The 19,212-nt window shown below is 36.6% G+C and overlaps 5 protein-coding genes across 5 annotated transcripts; 2 read left to right on the top strand and 3 right to left on the bottom strand.

Annotated features, from left to right (window-relative positions):
- Nucleotides 1–3,768: 3,768 nt before the first annotated feature.
- LOC108017832 (glutathione S-transferase 1-like) lies at nt 3,769–4,631 on the bottom strand. The gene has a single exon (XM_017084985.4). It carries the CDS (start codon nt 4,584–4,586, stop codon nt 3,912–3,914), a length of 675 nt encoding a protein of 224 aa, XP_016940474.2. The 5' UTR covers nt 4,587–4,631; the 3' UTR covers nt 3,769–3,911.
- Nucleotides 4,632–5,462: 831 nt separating this feature from the next.
- Nucleotides 5,463–6,335, top strand: GstE10 (Glutathione S transferase E10). Its single transcript, XM_017085044.4, has one exon. The coding sequence runs from the start codon at nt 5,547–5,549 to the stop codon at nt 6,267–6,269; it is 723 nt and encodes a 240-aa protein (XP_016940533.2). The 5' UTR covers nt 5,463–5,546; the 3' UTR covers nt 6,270–6,335.
- A 3,851-nt stretch (nt 6,336–10,186) lies between these two features.
- Nucleotides 10,187–12,439, bottom strand: Idgf5 (Imaginal disc growth factor 5). The gene is made up of 3 exons (XM_017084939.3): nt 12,265–12,439; nt 11,637–12,197; nt 10,187–10,975 (listed from the first exon to the last, which is right to left on the bottom strand). Exons 1-3 carry the CDS (start codon nt 12,389–12,391, stop codon nt 10,332–10,334), a joined length of 1,332 nt encoding a protein of 443 aa, XP_016940428.2. The 5' UTR covers nt 12,392–12,439; the 3' UTR covers nt 10,187–10,331.
- A 4,595-nt stretch (nt 12,440–17,034) lies between these two features.
- LOC108017859 (bomanin Short 6) lies at nt 17,035–17,399 on the top strand. Its single transcript, XM_017085013.4, has 2 exons — nt 17,035–17,193; nt 17,261–17,399. The coding sequence occupies exons 1-2, from the start codon at nt 17,142–17,144 to the stop codon at nt 17,329–17,331; spliced, it is 123 nt and encodes a 40-aa protein (XP_016940502.2). The 5' UTR covers nt 17,035–17,141; the 3' UTR covers nt 17,332–17,399.
- Nucleotides 17,400–17,798: 399 nt separating this feature from the next.
- On the bottom strand, nt 17,799–18,152 carry LOC108017860 (bomanin Short 5). Its single transcript, XM_017085015.4, has 2 exons — nt 17,991–18,152; nt 17,799–17,933 (listed from the first exon to the last, which is right to left on the bottom strand). Exons 1-2 carry the CDS (start codon nt 18,040–18,042, stop codon nt 17,863–17,865), a joined length of 123 nt encoding a protein of 40 aa, XP_016940504.2. The 5' UTR covers nt 18,043–18,152; the 3' UTR covers nt 17,799–17,862.
- Nucleotides 18,153–19,212: the final 1,060 nt, after the last annotated feature.

Genomic DNA, 19,212 nt, shown 5'->3' with positions numbered 1-19,212 from the left:
AAGGCTTTAGATATTTTTTTTGTTTAGTGTACAATGGAATAATATGTGAATATTAAAATATTCCAATGTAGACTGAAAAGAAACAAGATTTTTTTTTTTCAGTATGTAGTTATTACAAACCGCGCATTATGGTTTTTATTTTTTTTCCGAGCATGCAGTTATCGCAAGCCTTAGGCTGAAATGATGACGACCAATGAAGATTGTTCCGGACACAAATAAGTTTTTATTGATATATATATATATATTTACATTTTGTCGAGAGGTTTTGTCATTCTCTCGCTCAAATAGCGAAGAGTCCTAGTATTCAGATAGATTATGTCGACCTAAAATAAAACAAAGAAAATAATTGAAAGAAAAGGCATATGTAGCGTATATATATGTAATATTGATATACTTACAAAATTAGATAGGAAGTCATAATTTGTAATGCCTCATGCTCATCAATCAATTTTAGTTGAACGTACTTAGAATGTTAGAACATATTACAAATTTGAATATTACCTTCAATCAAATAGAAACAAATAAAGAGATGAACACAACTGATGCTGATGATGACGATAATGATGATGATGAAGTAGATTGTGAAAAAGAACTTGTAGCTGAACTTGTAGTTCTTTTTTCACAATCTACTTCATCATCATCATTATTGTCATCATCAGCTACAAGTTCTTTTTCACAATCTACTTCATCATCATCTTCAGCATCAGCATCAGTGTGTTCATCTCTTTATTTGTTTCAATTTGATTAAAGGTAATATTCAAATTTGTAATATGTTCTAATCGCAAACGTATACTTAGAAGATTTTCCTTATCCTCAGGCGACAGAATGTGTAGATATTTTTGAATGAAATCAATAATTATACCCGTTACTCTTAGAGTAAAAGGGTGTACTAGATTCGTTGGAAAGTATGTAACAGGCAGAAGGAAGCGTTTCCGTTTCGCTGATTGACATTGCTTGCAGCATTATAGTGATGACAATAAATTAGCAATGTCTCATTTTTAAAATCGCTATGATAACTGCATCGAATATTGACAACTCTTCTCGAGTGTTGTAATTTGAAATATCTACAAACCACAGTGGGCGCATCAATTATTCCACCAATATCCTGTTTTTTTTAATAAAGTCTCGTCGAAAATTTTCAACTGCATCATCGACCGTGGGGAAAGAATGTCGCATTCGCTCGTATACCACATCTCGTTTAAATCTATTGGCATGTTGATCTTGGTATTGTTGTTGGATCACTTCCACAATTGCGTTATTTAGTTCAAAAATTAAATTTACTTTTGTTTTCAATGTTTCGTTTACAACGAGATCAAATCAAGAGTATTTGAATTCCGTTTGATAGGAAATTTAGATATCATATTCACTTTTTAATTGCGCTATTCCGAACCCATGTACAAATAATAGTAAAACCGGACCTATTCTCATTTTTTTTGTGTCGGGGCTTTTTTTGACAACTGTTTGCTCAATCTCACCGTTTGCCAATACACGTTCAATTATTGTTGTTTCAAAATATTGGGTGCATTTTATTATGTTTTCTTATGTTTTCTTCTCATAATTGCTTTTATACAAACAACGAACTGATATAGCCGACGATTTATATTGTTGATTAAAGTGACTATAGAATGGTGCTGTTGCATTCAGTATTCCTCCAATATTTTTCTCTTTTCCGTTTGTTTGAAACAATTGTTTCAAGCAAACCTAATAGAAAAAGTGAAAAATATTGGAGGAATACTGAATGCAACAGCACCATTCTATAGACACTCTATTCAACAATATAAACCGTAGGTTGTATCAGTTCGTTGTTTTTATAAAAGCAATTATGAGAAGAAAACTTTAAATATAAAATGCACCCAATATTTTAAAACAACAATAATTGAACGTGTATTGGCAAACGGTGAGATATATAACATTTTGAGGCACCTCAGTTATTTTACATCCAGGACTAATGACAAGTGCAAACTGATGTAGTGTGTGTGCTGTTTCGCTGTTTATATAGGTTCCATTTATAATATTGCATTGCACATTTTAACCTCGTTTGATAGCGGCGTAGATATATATTTTTTGTTGATTGCACAATGGTAAATTATGAGAATATTATAATAGTATACAAATTTGCAGATCACAGAAACAATACACTCTTCATCCCACTTCACATTCCTCATGCATACACAATCGTTGAACGCTTGATATATTTTTTTTTTTGATCACTGGTTCTTTGATTGATTACTGAAATAATGCGATAAATTCCTATCAGATAATTAATTAAAATATAAAATTATAATAAGAAGTTAACGTAAATTATCCAAAACCTAGTGTAAAACCATTATGACATACGCAAATCTCGCTATGTAAGCAAATGTTTAGTCCCCTGGAAGTGTTTTTCCCCAGTTTATGTCAAACCACAGTCAATTGAAATGAAGTTTCTTGATTTATAAACAAAAACTACAGCCATATTGAAAGCGCTTTCAACGTTGTATATGGTGGGTAAGTGATCGGCTCCGGTCGTTATGTTGTATTTTGATTGACTGTATACATATATTCCAATGATCTTGATATAGAACAAATTCCCCCATGACATAAATACTTGCTCAGTGATAAAATTAAATTTATTATTCTAAATTAGTGTTTAAATTCTAATTTTTTTTTGCTTCGATTTAAATAAACCCCTTTAATATGAATTTCACGTATGCTTTATATGATACCCAACTGTTTACATTTAATGATTACCTTTGTTAGTACTATTTTTCTCACATTAAAAATATTATAAACTTAAACTGCTAAATTTTTTTTTATGGAAGCTTGCATCAAGGAAGATGATTAGGAGTTAGGCGGTTGTCGGAGGGATCACCAACTTGTGTCAGGTTATGCAGCTTGGGTGATCACGGTAGGGTGGGCAATGTCAGCGGCAAATAACATCCTCGCTTAAATATGAATATTGTATATACATATGCGAGCAAGTAGCACAGTGGATCAAATTGGAAACCTACTCCCTGTACCGACGAAACAAGATCCGGAACCAGCGCGTGCCCCACATAAAGCTACAAAAAGGCGACTAAATTCTTAGTTCCCTATAATAGGGTATCATATTGAGTCGATCAAAAGGCAAAAGGCACGGCACTACCAACAGAACCAGAGCATAGATCTACGATGGTCAGCGAATCACCCGCTAGATATTCACTGGTAGTCAGGAAAGTCTCCAGCAATTGAAGACCCCGAATGATAGTTTCCAGTTTCTTCTGGGACACCTAAGTTATTCCATTAACACAAAAAGGCGTGGGAGTCCCACAGGAAAGTCCCATTAGTCCCTTAGGTAATCTTCTCTCAGAAGGTGGCCCATCTGGGTATTAACCTCCTTGAATTCACAGTCCAATTCCAGTCCCCATGGGACAGTTTTGCTGCTCTCACACAGAGACTTAAGTCCGTTCCGTATAGTTCAATACCAGTTCTCGACATGACGAGTTATTTATCCAACAAAACTTGTGTTTAGACATCTTATACTATACTATACTATTTTGACAAAAGCTTTTTTGCGAATATACATGTTAAAGCTCTGTCGTGGGTGCTAGATATGCGTTGATACCTTCCCCTTCGTCTACATATATTGAGTATATTGTTTTTTCTTTAGGAAATAATATTTATTCAATACCCTACGACTTAGCTCTTAATAAAGATGGTGAAAAATAAAAATGTTTAAAAAAGAACCAGTAAACGAATACAATAAGCACTGCTATACATTAAATAATGTATAGCAACTTAAATAAAAACTTTGTTCTGCCAAATATTTTTATTGTTACAAAATTTTAATGTTATACATTAGTAGGTGCAAATTGGTAAAGGATGGAATATAAATAACGTGCTATTATTCGTATTTTCGTTGTAGTACTTTTCATTCAGTATCAGTGCATGGCTCACTTATCACCCAGTTTGGTCCACTGGCTGCGAAGAAAGTTGACGTATCCCTGAGCCGGAGCCTCGTTGATCTCCTTGAAGTAGGGGATCTTGTTAAGGCGATCCAGCCAGGCGGTGACCTTAGGATAGACCACAGGATCAATGTCCACAGCAGCGGGCAGGGCTGTAACAGTGGGTCCAGCGCTCAGGTCGGCGAGGGTCAGTGAATCGCCGGCCAGGTAAGGAGTGCTGTCGAGGAAGGTCTCCAGCAGCTTCAGACCTTTATGTAGGTTGTCCAGTTTTTCCTGGGGCACCACAGTGATTCCGTTCACCCAGAAGGGACCACTCACGTTGGCCAAATTGGCAAAGATTACGCTGGCGTCGAAGAACAGACGCTGATTGATGATCGCCCGCTGGACCAGATCCTTGGGATACAGCTCGTCGGACTTGGCGTACTTGTCCACCAAGTAGGTGGCAATGGCGTGGGAGTCCCAGAGGACAGTTCCGTTGTCGTCCAGTACCGGCACCGTGTGCTGGGGGTTCTTCTTAAGGAAATCCTCTTGCAGATGCTCACCCGTCTGGAGATTGACCTCCTTGTATTCGTAGTCCAAATTCAGGGCCTTGAGAGTCAGTTTGACGGTCCTCACACAGGGACTTAGGTCCACTCCATACAGTATTATTCCCGAGCTCGACATTTTGTGTTGTTTATCCAGCAATGCTTCTATAACGACTGATCTTCTCTCTATTTACTATATACCTTTTCCCCAGAGCTTTTTGCTGAATGTGAGAGCGGTGCAAAAATTGTAGATAAAAGCTTGGACTATGGTGTTTGTTTGTTTCTATACAAACAATGTTTAGATGAATTTCTATATATGTTTATTATTTCATCAGAAATGGGCTGGATTGGTATATAGTTCTGGAAACTCTGTGCCTTTTTTTTCATGGCAAAACTTTTGATGGATGATAGTACACTGTTTTAAAAATGTATCACTATACTATAGTTTTTCGGTCATTTTGACTAATGTACATATGAAATCGTGTAGAATTGCATGTAGAATATCCATGAATTATAGCTTTTCCAGACTTCTTAACGAAGCTTAAAGTTCTTAAAAGCGAAAGCAAAGCTTGGGAATACAAAATTCAAACCTACTTTATTATTTCTTCAAAACATGCAAAGTGAGGAACAACAAAATAAAATGAATTAACTCTAAAAAATGCTATATTTAAGTCATGTAAATAAAATATTAAAAAAAAAACTGTTATAAAGTTAGGCATGATTAACTTTGCGATTTTAAAGTAAATATTTTTATTATTAATCAAAAATTAATATAATAAGAAGTGTATAAACTTTTTTTTAGCTGCCCCTTGGTTCTCCACCCATGATTACAAAAATCATGGCGACGTTCGCCAAATATTGACCGAGCTACAGATAGGAGACCGACTTATCTCGGGCATTAATAAACAATCAGCCAAACTTAAACTTGCAGCATTATGACGTCTTTGTGATTATTATAATATAACTAAGTTTAGTATCTTATCTTATCGAGGGTAGAGTTTAAAATCTTTTTGTCTACCTTGAGTCAGTTGTAGATGGCCCCTTGCTCGCGACGAATCTCAATTTAACCAACTACAAGGCAAAAAGTGAAGTAACCAAGATGGTCAACCTGATTCTATATGGCACTGAGTCCAGTCCGCCGGTTCGGGCCGTTCTCCTGACTCTACGTGCCCTCCAGCTGGAGCACGAGTTCCGCCCGCTGGACATGCAGGCCGGTGATCATCTAAAGCCGGAAATGTTGCGTAAGAATCCGCAACACACGGTGCCAATGCTGGAGGATGGTGAGTCGTGCATTTGGGACTCGCATGCCATCATCGGATATCTGGTGAACAAGTACTCCCAGTCGGATGAACTCTATCCCAAGGATCCACTGCAGCGGGCCGTTGTGGATCAGCGGCTGCACTTCGAGACCGGTGTCCTCTTCCATGGCATTTTCAAGCAGCTGCAGAGAGCTCTTTTCAAGGAGAATGCCACCGAGGTGGCCAAGGATCGATTGGCTGAGTTGCGTGATGCCTACGCATTGTTGGAGCAATTTCTGGCGGATAATCCCTATTTGGCCGGTCCCCAATTGACCATCGCCGACTTTAGCATTGTGGCCACTGTGAGCACCGTGCATCTGAGCTACTGCCCCGTGGAAGACACCAAGTACCCCAAGTTATCCGCCTGGCTGGCTCGCCTTTCCTCATTGCCCTTCTACGAGGAGGACAACTTAAGAGGAGCTCGTTTGCTAGCCGATAAAATCCGCGCCAAGCTCCCCAAACAGTTCGACAAGCTGTGGCAAAAGGCCTTCGAGGACATCAAGAGCGGTGCTGGAAAACAGTGAACTCAGATCCTTTTTCTTCATTGTAAAGCTAAAAATGCTTCAAAATAAAATTATATGTAAAAAGGCCTGACGAGTCGTTCATTTTTTTTGTAATGACCAAAAAAAATTTGATGCAAGATACAATTTAAAAGAAAGATACATTTTAAAAAATATACTCCAAAGTGGACAAAAAGCCATATATAACTACATGTACATTTTATAATATCACTTTGGACGGCAGTTTGTTTATGGGCTTGTATGAATCCATTTTAGGGTCTTGGGGACATTATTTGTATATTAGAAGCTTGAAATAATAAACTTTTGTTCTCCTATTTTGGAAAAACCGGCGGGAAATGCAATAAAAAAGATTTTTAGGGCTTATAGATTCTAGGCAACTAAAGCCAAAAAGGTAATTTAATATGCATTTCACAATAGATTTAAAGTTACAGGTAAAATATATTTTTTATTACAAAAATAGACAAACATTTTTTTAAAATTGGTTCAACCGATTTTTTTATATTTAAAACTATATAGAGCTTAAGATTCGTAAATTTCTTATGTGTAACACACGACAAAAACTCAAACCCGTTTCGGCTCAAAATATTTAAAATTCATTCATGCTTATTTGAATGCAATAAAATCTATGCATGTCCAACTGGTAAAAAAAGTTCTCATTGAATTTTTATAGTTAGCGGAAGATTTACTACCAATTTTGGAAAAACCTTTCATTCGTCCCGCTCAGAAAAAATCCTACATGTGAATATCCTCGGTTCGTGTTCTACTGGTGTAAATGAGCTGTAAATTTTTTCCAGATGTAAAATTCCTTTTCACTGTAAAAGTACAATAAAAAAAAATAGTCCAGATTAAAAAAAAAAAATCGTCACAAAAGTTGATAGAACTTTTGTACAAGGAACTCGTCCGCCACTAGTTTTATACCTCGTTAGTAGGTGTTTTTGTTTCATTTCAAAACAAGACATATTAGCAAAAAAAAAAGGTTGCATTGTGAAGAGAGTTAAGACATTTCTGTCACTTTTGTGTTCATTGATAAGGATGCTTGACCGGCAAAGGTGCTTGTTCGCAGGAATTTGCTCCTTCTTGTGCACATATCTATGAATCTTTCCCTTGATAAAGTTCTTTCCGGGTGCGTGGAGTGCATTTCCAATGGCAACGCGGCCAAAAGTTTACAACTTTTTTGCGCTCATTAAAATTATAAAATTTTCCCCTCCACAAAGCGACACAAAATAGAAGAAGGCGAGGGAATGAAAAGCGCAAAGTTTTCCTGCCGTGTCGTGCATGCTAAAGTTGTTAAATCATAATTAATTTATGACGGCGCCATTCGCCGAAGCAGCTAGCCGTCCAACTCCCCAACTCCCCACCTCCCTGGCTCCTCGCCACTTCCGAATTTGCCTCTTATCTACACTCGGTCTTCGAACTCCCGGCCCTTCCTCCAAAAGGACCGCGTCGTCGTTTAAAATACTCTTAAAAGGGAGCCCAAGTCTAAATACCTGCTGGGTGTAGTCCGCTTTCATCCCCGCAAGTGTCCTGTAGGAGGTGCTGTCGTGAGCCAAACTTAAATCACGAAATATCCGGTTGAAATTCACAAGTATACTATTATTTATTTTACTTCTGACACTATTAAGTTAAGATAAAATGGGCATATTTTGTTTTATTATAATTTTTTGGTAACACATATTTTTAGAGTTCGTGGTAAGCCAAAAGTAGGTTTTAAAGTCACGACGTGAGTGAAGCTGTAACATTTGTTAAACAGAAGTTAAACTTTTTTGTTGTTAGAAAAAATTATTCATTTAATATCAGGATCAAAATGAGTTATTATAGGTATTTTACTTGTAAATATTTTATTTAAGGTCAAGAGATTATATTATTTAAGTATAATCATATATAAAATATATTAAAGATTAAATGGGAAAGTTTTAATTTTTAAAAAGTTTGATGGTTTAGTTTAGTTTTTTTCGTGTTCATGGTAATCCAAAAATAGGTGTTAAATTAGAATAGTCAATGGTTGAGTTATTCAATTTTTTAGACAGAAGTGAAACCTTTTTTTTTTGCTAAAAATGTTTTTTTTTTACGTTATCATTTTAATGTTGTTTAAATAATTGTGAAATGGTTTAACATTAAGACTGGAAATTGTCAGAGCAACGCTTCCTTCACAAAAAATCCTTATAAGAAAACTAGAATGTTTATAAATGTATGGCTTAATTATTTTTAGTACTTAATGTTAACACAAAATAGTCACGAAGTCAGGAAAATCTCAAATCCCGGATTGAGGAACTCGTGCCTGGGTGGGCATCACAGGGACTTACCTTGCGTCGCCAGGTTTTATGCGCCTCATTGCAGCGGCGACGGCGTAGAGAGCGGTGGCAGGCAAACTAATTGGTTTAATTTCAACTTTTACTTTGGGCCACCCTGTCACCCAGCCACCCCAATGGCGCCCTTCGTCCTTGTGCCCTAAACCGCCCACATCCCACCCACCGAGTCAGTGGCATTTGAGAAGTTTGCTTTGCTTTACGCTTCGCCTGGCACTTCACTTGCCTTCGTGGCGGGACGCTTTTACTTTTTCCTTTTCCGCCTTACAGCCTTCCACTTTGCCAGTTTATTTCCTGCCCCGCCTTCTTTTTTGGATCAAAATCTTCGTAGAGAGGGTCGTATTAATTTATTGTAGCCTTCTCTTGAAAAAACACGGACATTTTGTATTTTTCCGAGCAAAGAAACTATGATAACTTAAGAAAGCTGTGAAATATTGACCTTAGAAAATTATAGTTCTCATATCTGTGGGACAAGCAATTTCTGGTAAAATTAATTCGTAATCAAGTTATAATGTATATATTTTTCAAAATTATGGAACAGTTAAATTGTTTTCTCAACAAAATAGGGACAATTTAAGTGGGGATCAGGTTTCAACGGGTTATATTTAATAATCGTAAGTAAAAATTTATGTTTGGTATCCTTTTTTTATTAGTAGTTCTTCATTAATTTATATAAAGAATATAAAAACAACTCAATATTTTTTAATACAAATGTATATCAGTGGCGTATTCAGGATTTAGTGATTTGTTTTTGTCCGTCATTATACCCGTCACTCGTAGAGTAAAAGGGTATACTAGATTCGTCGGAAAGTATGTAACAGGCAGAAGGAAGCGTTTCCGACCCCATAAAGTATATATATTCTTGATCAGGATCACTAGCCGAGTCGATCTAGCCATGTCCGTCTGTCCGTCTGTCCTTCTGTCCGTCTGTCTGTCCGGATGAAGGCTGAGATCTCGGAAACTATGGGAGCTAGGCTATTGAGATTTGGCGTGCAGATTCCTGAGCTTCTTACGCAGCGCAAGTTTGTTTCAGTAGAGTGCCATCCCCACTCTAACGCCCACAAACCGCCCAAAACTGTGGCTCCCACAGTTTTGATGCTAGAATAAAAATTTTGACTGAAATGTAATGTTCTCATCAATACCAATCGATTGACCCGCCCATCCTAACGCCCATAAACCGCCCATAAACTTCAAAAAATCGTAAATATGAACGTAGATATCTCGGAAACTATCAAAGATAGAGAATTGGGATTTCAGATTTAGATTCCGTAGCCTTATACGCAGCGCAAGTTTGTTACGCGAATATGCCACGCCCACTCTAACGCCCACAAAGCGCGAAAATCTGTGACGCCCACAATTTTTATGCTAGATAAAAAATTTTAGCTGAAATGTATTGGTCTCGACAAAACCTATCGATTGGTCCAAAAAAAAATTTGCCACGCCCACTCTAACGCCCATAACGCTTAAATCTGTATACCGCCGGTAGGTGGCGCATTTTAATCTCGCTTTGCTACTTGCATATCTCTATTTAGCTGAGTAACGGGTATCTGATAGTCGAGGTACTCGACTATAGCGTTCTTCCTTGTTTTCATTTACTACCCATTATAAAGAGAGTTTAAAATATTCAATAGTCATTTTTTTTATTTCATTAATATTTTTAAAAGATCTTGCATGTGGGCAGAAGGTCGTTTTTACAAATTTTATAATAGGTCAACAGAGGTTTGTCTGTGCTATAGTCTCATTTCCTTGTTAAGCAGACTTACAGTTTATATTTAATGCTTCGCAGAATGGGAAACTTCTCGCCGGCACACTGACCTCGAAAATCATCCAGGGATAAGTCGTGGAAGGCCACTCCGCCCAATCCTTGAGCTTGGACAAAACCAGCCTTGATTGCCGCCGTTGTAGGATCCTCGTAGCCCACCCACAGGCCGTTTTCCCCCTGGTCATCGGCCGCCCGATAGGCGTAGATCCCGAATCGCTTGGTGGGATCACCCACCTTGCGAAGATGGGGCACCTCCCGATCCTGCGGCTGCTGTTGGAGCAAGTCACACGTCTCCGGCCAACTTAGTAATCCTGGAGTAACAGTTTGCCGTCCCGCCGGAGCAGCACCATTTGCCGCTGGAATCGGTGGATAGCCCGTGATTCCAGAGTTTCGAGTCATATTCCAAGCACGTCCATAACTGGCCACTCCCACGTGCAGCTTGTGGGCACTGATTTCAGACGTTTGATTCATCCAATACTGTACCTGGTACTGCACATTATGGCTGGGATCCCGATCATACATGGCGTATAGTGGAGCGGGAAGATCTGCCACCTTCGGATCTCGTTCCGGGGACTGAAAGTCATAGGTGCCCAGGTTGACGAAGTCCACGTGGCCAAGAACCTTGGGAACATCAATGAAAACTGGGGAAAAGAAATATGTTAGTAAAAACTTTTTATAACTTAAGTACTACTTAATAAGAACGATAAACAAAAAACTCATTTATTCCTGCACTAAATATATTTTAAATTTTAAAAGAGTTCAATAAAACTTTATCTAACCCCCAGATATTTGACTTTCAACATATTACTTACGATAGATCAAAAAGGTTCTAAACATTTTACGGACTCGTTTTAAATGTATCTCGTTTCTGAAAAAATTCAATTATTTTAAAATTATGTCCCAGTATTAAATATAATATTATTGTTAATATTATTTAGGGGCTATTCACATATTACATGACTCGCTGGGGGGATTGGGGTAGTGTCAAAACATGTCACAGGGTGGGGATAAGTGTTACAATGTGTCACCAAGGGGGGTTTTATTTATCGTGAAATCCGCGTCACGTAATATGTGAACCGCCCCTAAGCATAGATTTGTTAAAATATCATTATGAATTTAAAAGAGCCTAAGAACGATGTAAGTTCGCCTAGGTATTAAACTTTTTCATATTTGTCATAACTAAAAAGACGTTTTAACGAACGATAAACATAAAAAAGTTCTTAAACTTCGATCTGTTAAAAATTAAATTAAAAAGGACTTGAATGTGAAAACGCCATCATTATGGTTTTTCAATTTACTCACGTTCTGCTGAAACATGGGGCAGCATGGTGACGGTCAGGAGTTGTCCACTGCGTCGCAAATCCGATTGCAGCTCTCCAAGAAGGGTGGCGAACTGCTCCCGATGCTCCTCGGCCTTCTCATCCACCGATGGAGAACTAAACCAGCCACGAACAGATCCCCAAACCCTCTTAAACACACCCTGCTGAACTTTGGGCTTGTTCTTGGGGAACTGCCAGGCGAGATCGAGTCCATCGAAGCCATTATTCTTAAGCTCCGCGATCACGCTCGCCTGGAAGCTTCTTCTATGCTCCGGCTGTTCCAGTAATCGCAGGTACTTGCCAGTATCCGCCACGCCCTCGCTGTCCAAATCCCTATCTCCGCCCACCGAGAGCAGGAATCTTACATGGGGAAATTTCTGGCGCAAAGCGGTAATGTGACGATAATGCTGGTGGTCATGTGTCAACGAAGGATCCAAACTCTTGATCTTGTAGGTCTCGGCATCGATGCCCGCATAGCCATAGACCAAAAAGTTGCAGAACTGTAGGGCAGGCTCTAGTTCGGCCAGCGACATTTGGGCGGGGCCTAAGTAAGTCAAAAGATAACCCCTGATCTACTTGGCACATATAGATTAGAAACTCTCATAGCTTACCTTCACGCACAAAACTCTTAGCATCGTAGAAGCAGACCAGTTTTCCCACCTCAGCGGATATACACTGCAATATTGCCAGAAAACTGCACAGCAGTAATCCCTTATATGGATTATTGGGGGCTGACATTAGGTTTGGTTGCACTGATCAGCTTTAAGTTAGATTAACAACTGACCTGGGACGGCGGATTGTTTTGATGAGCCACAAAGCTTTGTTCGAAGAAGCAGCGCTGATAAGAAGTTGTTGTGATTAGGGTTCTCATTTTCAAATATTCTATGATTGTGCCAAAATAAAGGAATTTTTAACACAAAGAATACAAAATGTTAGGTAGCAAAGAAATAACTTAAAATGTTATTTATTATAACAAGAAGTTTAGATAAAAAAAATAAATATGTGAAAGAACCAAAATACAGAACGAATATACATAAATAGTTAGTATAATTATCTCTAGGTGGAAAAAATAAAGAGATTTACTATTTATAATTAATTGGAACGTAAAAAAGGCTAAAAACGTTGCATACTTTTTTGCGGACTATCATTTGCTTGCTATAACAATTGTTATATTTAATTATTAAAGCAGTTTCAAAATGAAATGTTTTTATGACAGATATGTATATGCAACAAACCACTGTGTGAATAATTACAATCCTTATTGAGGTCAACAACGCATCCCATGTAGAAAACCCCGAAAACATAAATCCTAGGTACTAGCGCATTATGTTAAGCTGTTGTATTCTGATTAACTTTTTACAAATAAATATTTTAAAAATATGAACCATAGATTGTTAGAATTGTTGGAAGAATTTCAACTCTTTGAATACAAAAAATCTCTTTAAATTACAGATTTAAAATTCTATTTGGACTTGTGACGTGTCCCTTGTGTTATTTATATATTTTCCATTATCCTCAATTTCCCCAAGCTGACAAACAAACACCCACCACACGCACACAAACACCCATTAGTGTCTGTCAAAGTAAAAAGTGGGTGGTTAAGGTTGTGGCTGGGGTTATTAAAGTGTCACTTCCACAACTTCAATGCCAATCCAGAGTCCTGCACTCAGCACCAATTTACCGATTCCCACGAGACAATAATGTTTGCTCATGCTCGTAACGCTTAAGCACATTAAAGTCCTCGACTACAACGCCGGAATGATGAGTTGTCACTCCCCAGGATCAGGCCGCCATAACCGGGGGTCACCACTCAAACACGGATGGCCATGTCCATGTCCATGTCCTTCATCCCCCCCAGATGATTAGCAATTTTACTCACGTGGCGGTGGGGGCAAAATGTGTTGACTGCCTGTCCTTTGATGGGAATGCAAGGGTCAGCTTTCAGGGGTTGAGATTACTGGTCAGTTACGGTTTTAGCTTTAAAACTTTTTGGGGATAATACTATAAGGATACCATGTACAATTGTGCATGTGAAAATGGTGCATCTTTAGACAATTGTCTTTGTTATGCCAAGCTTTTTATTGGGTATCTAATGCTTAGGAAGTCTTCCCAAGAAAATAATTTATAACTCTACAAAATATAATAATATATCATAAAATAGTAACAGCCATATAAGAGGTAAGTACTTATAACTGAAGGACATACGTACTAAAATTTTATTTTTTTCAAAGTGTTTTTATACAATGTATTTCGTATTTCTTTAAATAGCAACGTTTTATTATAACATTTTATGACTTACATTAACTTAAAATATAAATTTCCATAGCTACAACAATTTTTATGTTTGCTAACTAATCATTGAAACATTGTAGCAACTGAACTGTGGTTTTCACCTTGGTTTTCATCCTTAGTATGAGCAGAAAAAATGGGTCAGCCGCCTGGCAAAAAGCAGAAAATGAATTTCAAGTTTATGCATAAGGACGCAGTTGGTTGCATCATAAAACCAAATGGTAAGAGCTATAAAACTAACCACAGCACAAAAAAAGGACAATAAAGGAGGCAGGCGGTGGGGAAAGCCAACAGGAATCAACAGAATGTAACCGCAAGCACGGACGCTTAGGCAATCAACTAACAGAATGCACACATGTTCGGAAACACTGCTTTCTATTTTTCTACCCATACCAACCCTTTTCCAGTGCCACGCTTAAGCAAAGGAATATTATAATCATAATAATAATATAATTTTTTAAAATAGTTTCACAAAACATATTTGGAAGTCATAGAATTTCATACTCCATTAGTAGACCTATAGGTACAATATTATGTTAAAACCCCTCGTGGTCCATCTATATAACTACGCCACTGCTCGACTAACCCCGCCCTTTCGCCGAAGGTTGACAGTAAACTAATAGAAGAGCAGCTGCCAGAGAGCCATTATATTTAAAGCGATAGGAAAAGAGCTGAAATTACCCATAAACATAAATGCATGAAAAAAACGTAAATGGATTAAAAATATATTAAAGAATGCACACCGACCACATGATATTCACAAATATATGTACATTATATGTTTAAGTTTATCTTAGGTAATATTACGCATACGCATCGTTTATAAGTAGGTACATAATCTTTTCTTTTAATTAAACATTTTTAAAGGTTAAGATACCACATTTCAAGAATGTGTTTTCTTTTCTTACATTTATTATAATAAAATAAATAAATAATTATTTGCAAGCTGTTCATAATAATAGATTAGTATCATATTCCAAGTGCTTATTTATAAATATACTCAATATTTGAAAAACATTTTTTGTTTTTCTATCCTATTCCATTTCCAGCAGTATTATCATATTCCAAGTGCTTATTTATAAATATACTCAATATTTGAAAAACATTTTATGTTTTTCTATCCTATTCCATTTTCATAGGTAGTATAGTTCTAAAGGTCACACTTGTTAATGTAAAACATTGTATTTAATTGTATTAAGACAAAACTGTGATACCTATATTTAAGAGTCTGTTTTAGTATAGCCGTTTCTCGTAGAGTAAAAGAAAGAAGCATTTCCGATTCTTTAAAGTATTCAGGCACTCGACTATAGCGTTCTCTCTTGTTTAAATTTATACAGCAATAACATGACCTCTCGAGACCCTTTGACATACCGCTCCTTAACGTCGCTCGAGTCCTTCAATTGAAACATTCGGATAACTCTTTAATCGTGCCACAAAGCCAACTCCTGGTTGTCTTGGATTCCTGAAAACCCTCTCGTCTGGATGATTAACTTTTTCGAGAGCCATGTGGCAGCTGTCGCTGCCCGCAGCGTAATTAAATTGTTAACGCACACGTGTCGGCTGCCCGTCCATCCCGGGGCACAATTCCACGTATAACGCATACGTACACATGTACGTTCATCTGGTTGAAGTTCATTTATCCGTAATGCCATCTACGTTGACAAATGTGTAAAAACAACAACAGCATTTAGCACACGCGGCACTAATCCAGTGTGAGTGCAAGCTGGATGGCTGAGTTAAACCCTTTCTCCGCCCCACTCGCTTTCACCTTTCTCGTCCTCGAAACCATCCAACCGCCCCGAAAAAGCTGACAATCGCCGCGAGCCCCCGAATCACCCAAAAAACTCATTTTGCATGGAGCTTGGCTGGTGGTTTTTAATGCTTCATTGGCTTAATTGCCAGCCATGTGCGAAAACACATACACGGTGAAAACAAGTTTAAATTTAAAACAAAAATATAAATAATCAGTACCGTTCAATTAAAAAATCTATAAATATAATTGCTTATTATTTTAAAACAAGAAATAAATATTTTTTATATCTGTAAACATAAAATTTAAATATAGTCGAAGCTTTAATTTTCAATGTTCAGTACTTTAAAATAATAATTTGTTTTTTAAGTCCAATAACATATGTCAATATTTAATACAAATGTCAACTTTATTAGAATCCATTTGGTATAATATTATTATGTTTTTCACCATTATTTAGAACAATATTTTCTTTTCAGTGCACCTATGTATGCAATGGCAGAGTTGCTTATAAACAGAATCAAACAGACACACCTACAACAACTTTTGGGTGCCAAGTTAATTCGACCACAAACACGTTCATTTACCTTTTGCGGGTTGATAGAAACAAATTCCGGACAAAAAACATTGAACAAGTTAAATTCTAACAAGGGAAACTCAGGTTTCTAAAAGCTTATTCAACAAACTTTTTAAAAAATAAACATTTTTAAAGTCCGTAGAAACCATTTTAAAGTAGTTTAAACAATCTCTAAAACAAAATCTAACAATCTGTTATCATATCAATTTATATATTTTAAACATTACTTTATGTACAAATTCAGCTTATGGCTTACACTTCACAAAATTTCATCAGATTCCGGTATAAAATAAACTAAATTAAATTATTTTGTATATTTTGACAACGAGTTCATGTGTATATTTTGTAATCATATAAAGGTAAAATGGAACCAATTACAGTATAAGTGTATTTAAAATGTATTTATGTACAAAGATCTCTTGAGAGCTATAAAAGAAAATCTAACAATCCGTTATCATATCAATTCATATCTTTTAAACTTTACCATATGTATAATTCAGCTTATGATTTGCACTTCTGAAAATTTCATCAGATTCCGATACAATTATTTTTTCTATATTAATACGAAACCGTGTTTACATTTTGTAATGAAAAAAAAGGTAAGATGGAAAAATTCTTTGGAATCAATTACAGTTTGAATGTTTTCATATTAGAGTGACACGCAAATCACAGACAAAGATCTCTTGAGAGCTATAAAAAACGGGGTAGGCTGCTGTTAAAATCAAGTTATGACGCATTTTTATTGATTCCATGCCAAATGCCATGCATTAATTGAAAAAGTGCGCAATTTGCTAATCAATCCGCCTTGGCGGGGCTATAAAAGAGACCTGTTCGAACAGATTCGCAAATTAGTCGTTGGATTCACTCACAATATGAAGCTGCTCTCGGTCGCATTTCTTCTGGGTCTTTTGGCTCTGGCCAGTGGTAAGTGCAAGGATATACTATACGATCTGGACTGGTTACTAATTGAATCTTTCTTTTTTTTGCCTAGCCAATCCCCTTAATCCCGGAAATGTGATCATCAACGGCGACTGCAGGGTTTGCAATGTTCGAGGCGACTAATATATGGACTTAAAGCGCAATTCTCTGTTGTGACAAAATATGAAATAAAATTAGTTCACAGAATCTTATACTTAAATGTTTTTTTCGGTGCAGTGATCTATGGTTTTACAGCGCATCGAAAAATTATGCACAAAGAAAATCAATACATGAGGCGTGCAACATTGCAGAACTACTATAAACCAACAACGTTTCCTTACCAAATAATTACTTTTCTAGAAAATACAAAACCTTAGTTTGAGTCCTGCAGACCCTTAAAGTATTTATTCTGAAGACGATTGCAATAAAAATATCGCTTACAAATTAAAAACATTTTCTTCTGTATCTATGTGATTTTAAAAACTCACTTGACCCAAAATCGGCTGCAAAAAGCACTATACGACCCCCGTTTTTGACCAAGTTTCAAGGAACTTACATTTATATGTTACCCCCCAGATTATTATCTAGTAAATAAATAAAACAACCAGCTAATATGCAGAAAATTTATTTTCTACAAGTGTAAGTTACACAACTCTTAAGGTTTTTAGCTCCAGATTAGCCTCCGTACACATTACAATCTTTGCAATCTCCATTGATAATAACGTTATCTGGATCCAGCGGGGAAGCTGTAAAAATACAATTTTTTTTAAAGGCAAGGATTTAAGGATCTAAGATTTACGTACCCATCGCCAAGGCGAACAGACCAAGTGAAAACAACAGGGAAATTAGTTTCATTTTGTAAGCAATGCCTTGAACTCAACTGAGGGAAGTACACTTCCTGGATTTTCTTTTATACATGGGAGCCCTTAAAATAAAATATAATCGCAGGTATTTCCCATATATATGCAAGGTCTTGAATTTACTGGAAATGCCCCAGAAATTAAATATTTCCCATTGATAAGCGGATTCTATTATATATATAATTTCAAAACCCAAAGCGAACGATAAGGAAATCAATCAGGGTTAAAAATACATGATTAAATGCACCTTTGTCTATAGGAATGCACTCAAACCAATACACAACTTAACAAGGAAGAACGCTATAGTCGAGTACCTCGACTATCAGATACCCGTTACTCAGCTTTTGGGACAAAGGGAAAATGCGCAACATACCCGCGATCTCATTATATGGTTATGTGGGCGGTAGACAGATTTATGCGTTATGGGCGTTAGAGTGGGCGTGCCAAACTTTTTTTTGGGGACAATCGAAAGGTATTGACGAGACTAATAAACTTCAGTTACAATTTTTTTCTAGCATTAAAATTGTGGGCGCCACAGATTAGGGCGGTTTACGAGTAACGGGTATAAAAATAGTTTTGACTAGCTCTTGGTATAAAATTTATTGTGTCAACAATTTAAAGAGTGATTTAATTTCTTTAACAGCTTTAAAGACGTACCAAAATTTCTTATTTTATTGTTATAACTTAATGCTATTTTAATGACCTCATTGCAGTGCGTTATTATAACGTAATGAATATTTGAGCAACAAATATATATATATACACTCAGGGAAAACACTGTGCTAAGAGCAATTACAAACAGCCTTGATTTAGGAACCATTTCGTGCTTACCATATAAGAACCTTTGGGCTGAAAAAGTTCTCACACTAAGCACATTTTGGAAATAAATATCTGTCAACTCTAACAATTTCCATAAATTACACAGTGTTAATGCCCGGGAGCGACAAGTCGTAAGTAAACTTAAGATATTAATATTATTTAGGTATATCTCGTTTATTTAAGTTTCCAATACTTATTTCTCTTACTCGCATATAGTGAAAACAAATGTACAATGCATGTACATTAAAGAATTATTTGTCCTTAAATCATGCCTGCAACTTTCTTACTTTATTATTAAATCAATCTTTTTTAAGTACAAATATGACTATATTTTAAAATTATTCAT

Source organism: Drosophila suzukii, chromosome 2R, assembly GCF_043229965.1.
Source record: "Drosophila suzukii chromosome 2R, CBGP_Dsuzu_IsoJpt1.0, whole genome shotgun sequence".
NCBI lineage: Eukaryota > Metazoa > Arthropoda > Insecta > Diptera > Drosophilidae > Drosophila > Drosophila suzukii.
This window is presented reverse-complemented; position numbering and strand designations above follow the sequence as displayed.

Excerpts from the sequence above, each read along its gene's own strand:
- LOC108017832 (XM_017084985.4), bottom strand. The coding sequence starts at position 4,586 with ATGTCGAGCTCGGGAATAATACTGTATGGAGTGGACCTAAGTCCCTGT.
- GstE10 (XM_017085044.4), top strand. The coding sequence starts at position 5,547 with ATGGTCAACCTGATTCTATATGGCACTGAGTCCAGTCCGCCGGTTCGG.
- Idgf5 (XM_017084939.3), bottom strand. The coding sequence starts at position 12,391 with ATGTCAGCCCCCAATAATCCATATAAGGGATTACTGCTGTGCAGTTTT. Across the intron at positions 12,198-12,264 it reads TAAGAGTTTTGTGCGTGAAG|GCCCCGCCCAAATGTCGCTG; the intron begins GTAAGCTATGAG and ends TGACTTACTTAG. Across the intron at positions 10,976-11,636 it reads GCCCCATGTTTCAGCAGAAC|TTTTCATTGATGTTCCCAAG; the intron begins GTGAGTAAATTG and ends TCTTTTCCCCAG.
- LOC108017859 (XM_017085013.4), top strand. The coding sequence starts at position 17,142 with ATGAAGCTGCTCTCGGTCGCATTTCTTCTGGGTCTTTTGGCTCTGGCC. Across the intron at positions 17,194-17,260 it reads TCTTTTGGCTCTGGCCAGTG|CCAATCCCCTTAATCCCGGA; the intron begins GTAAGTGCAAGG and ends TTTTTTGCCTAG.
- LOC108017860 (XM_017085015.4), bottom strand. The coding sequence starts at position 18,042 with ATGAAACTAATTTCCCTGTTGTTTTCACTTGGTCTGTTCGCCTTGGCG. Across the intron at positions 17,934-17,990 it reads TCTGTTCGCCTTGGCGATGG|CTTCCCCGCTGGATCCAGAT; the intron begins GTACGTAAATCT and ends GTATTTTTACAG.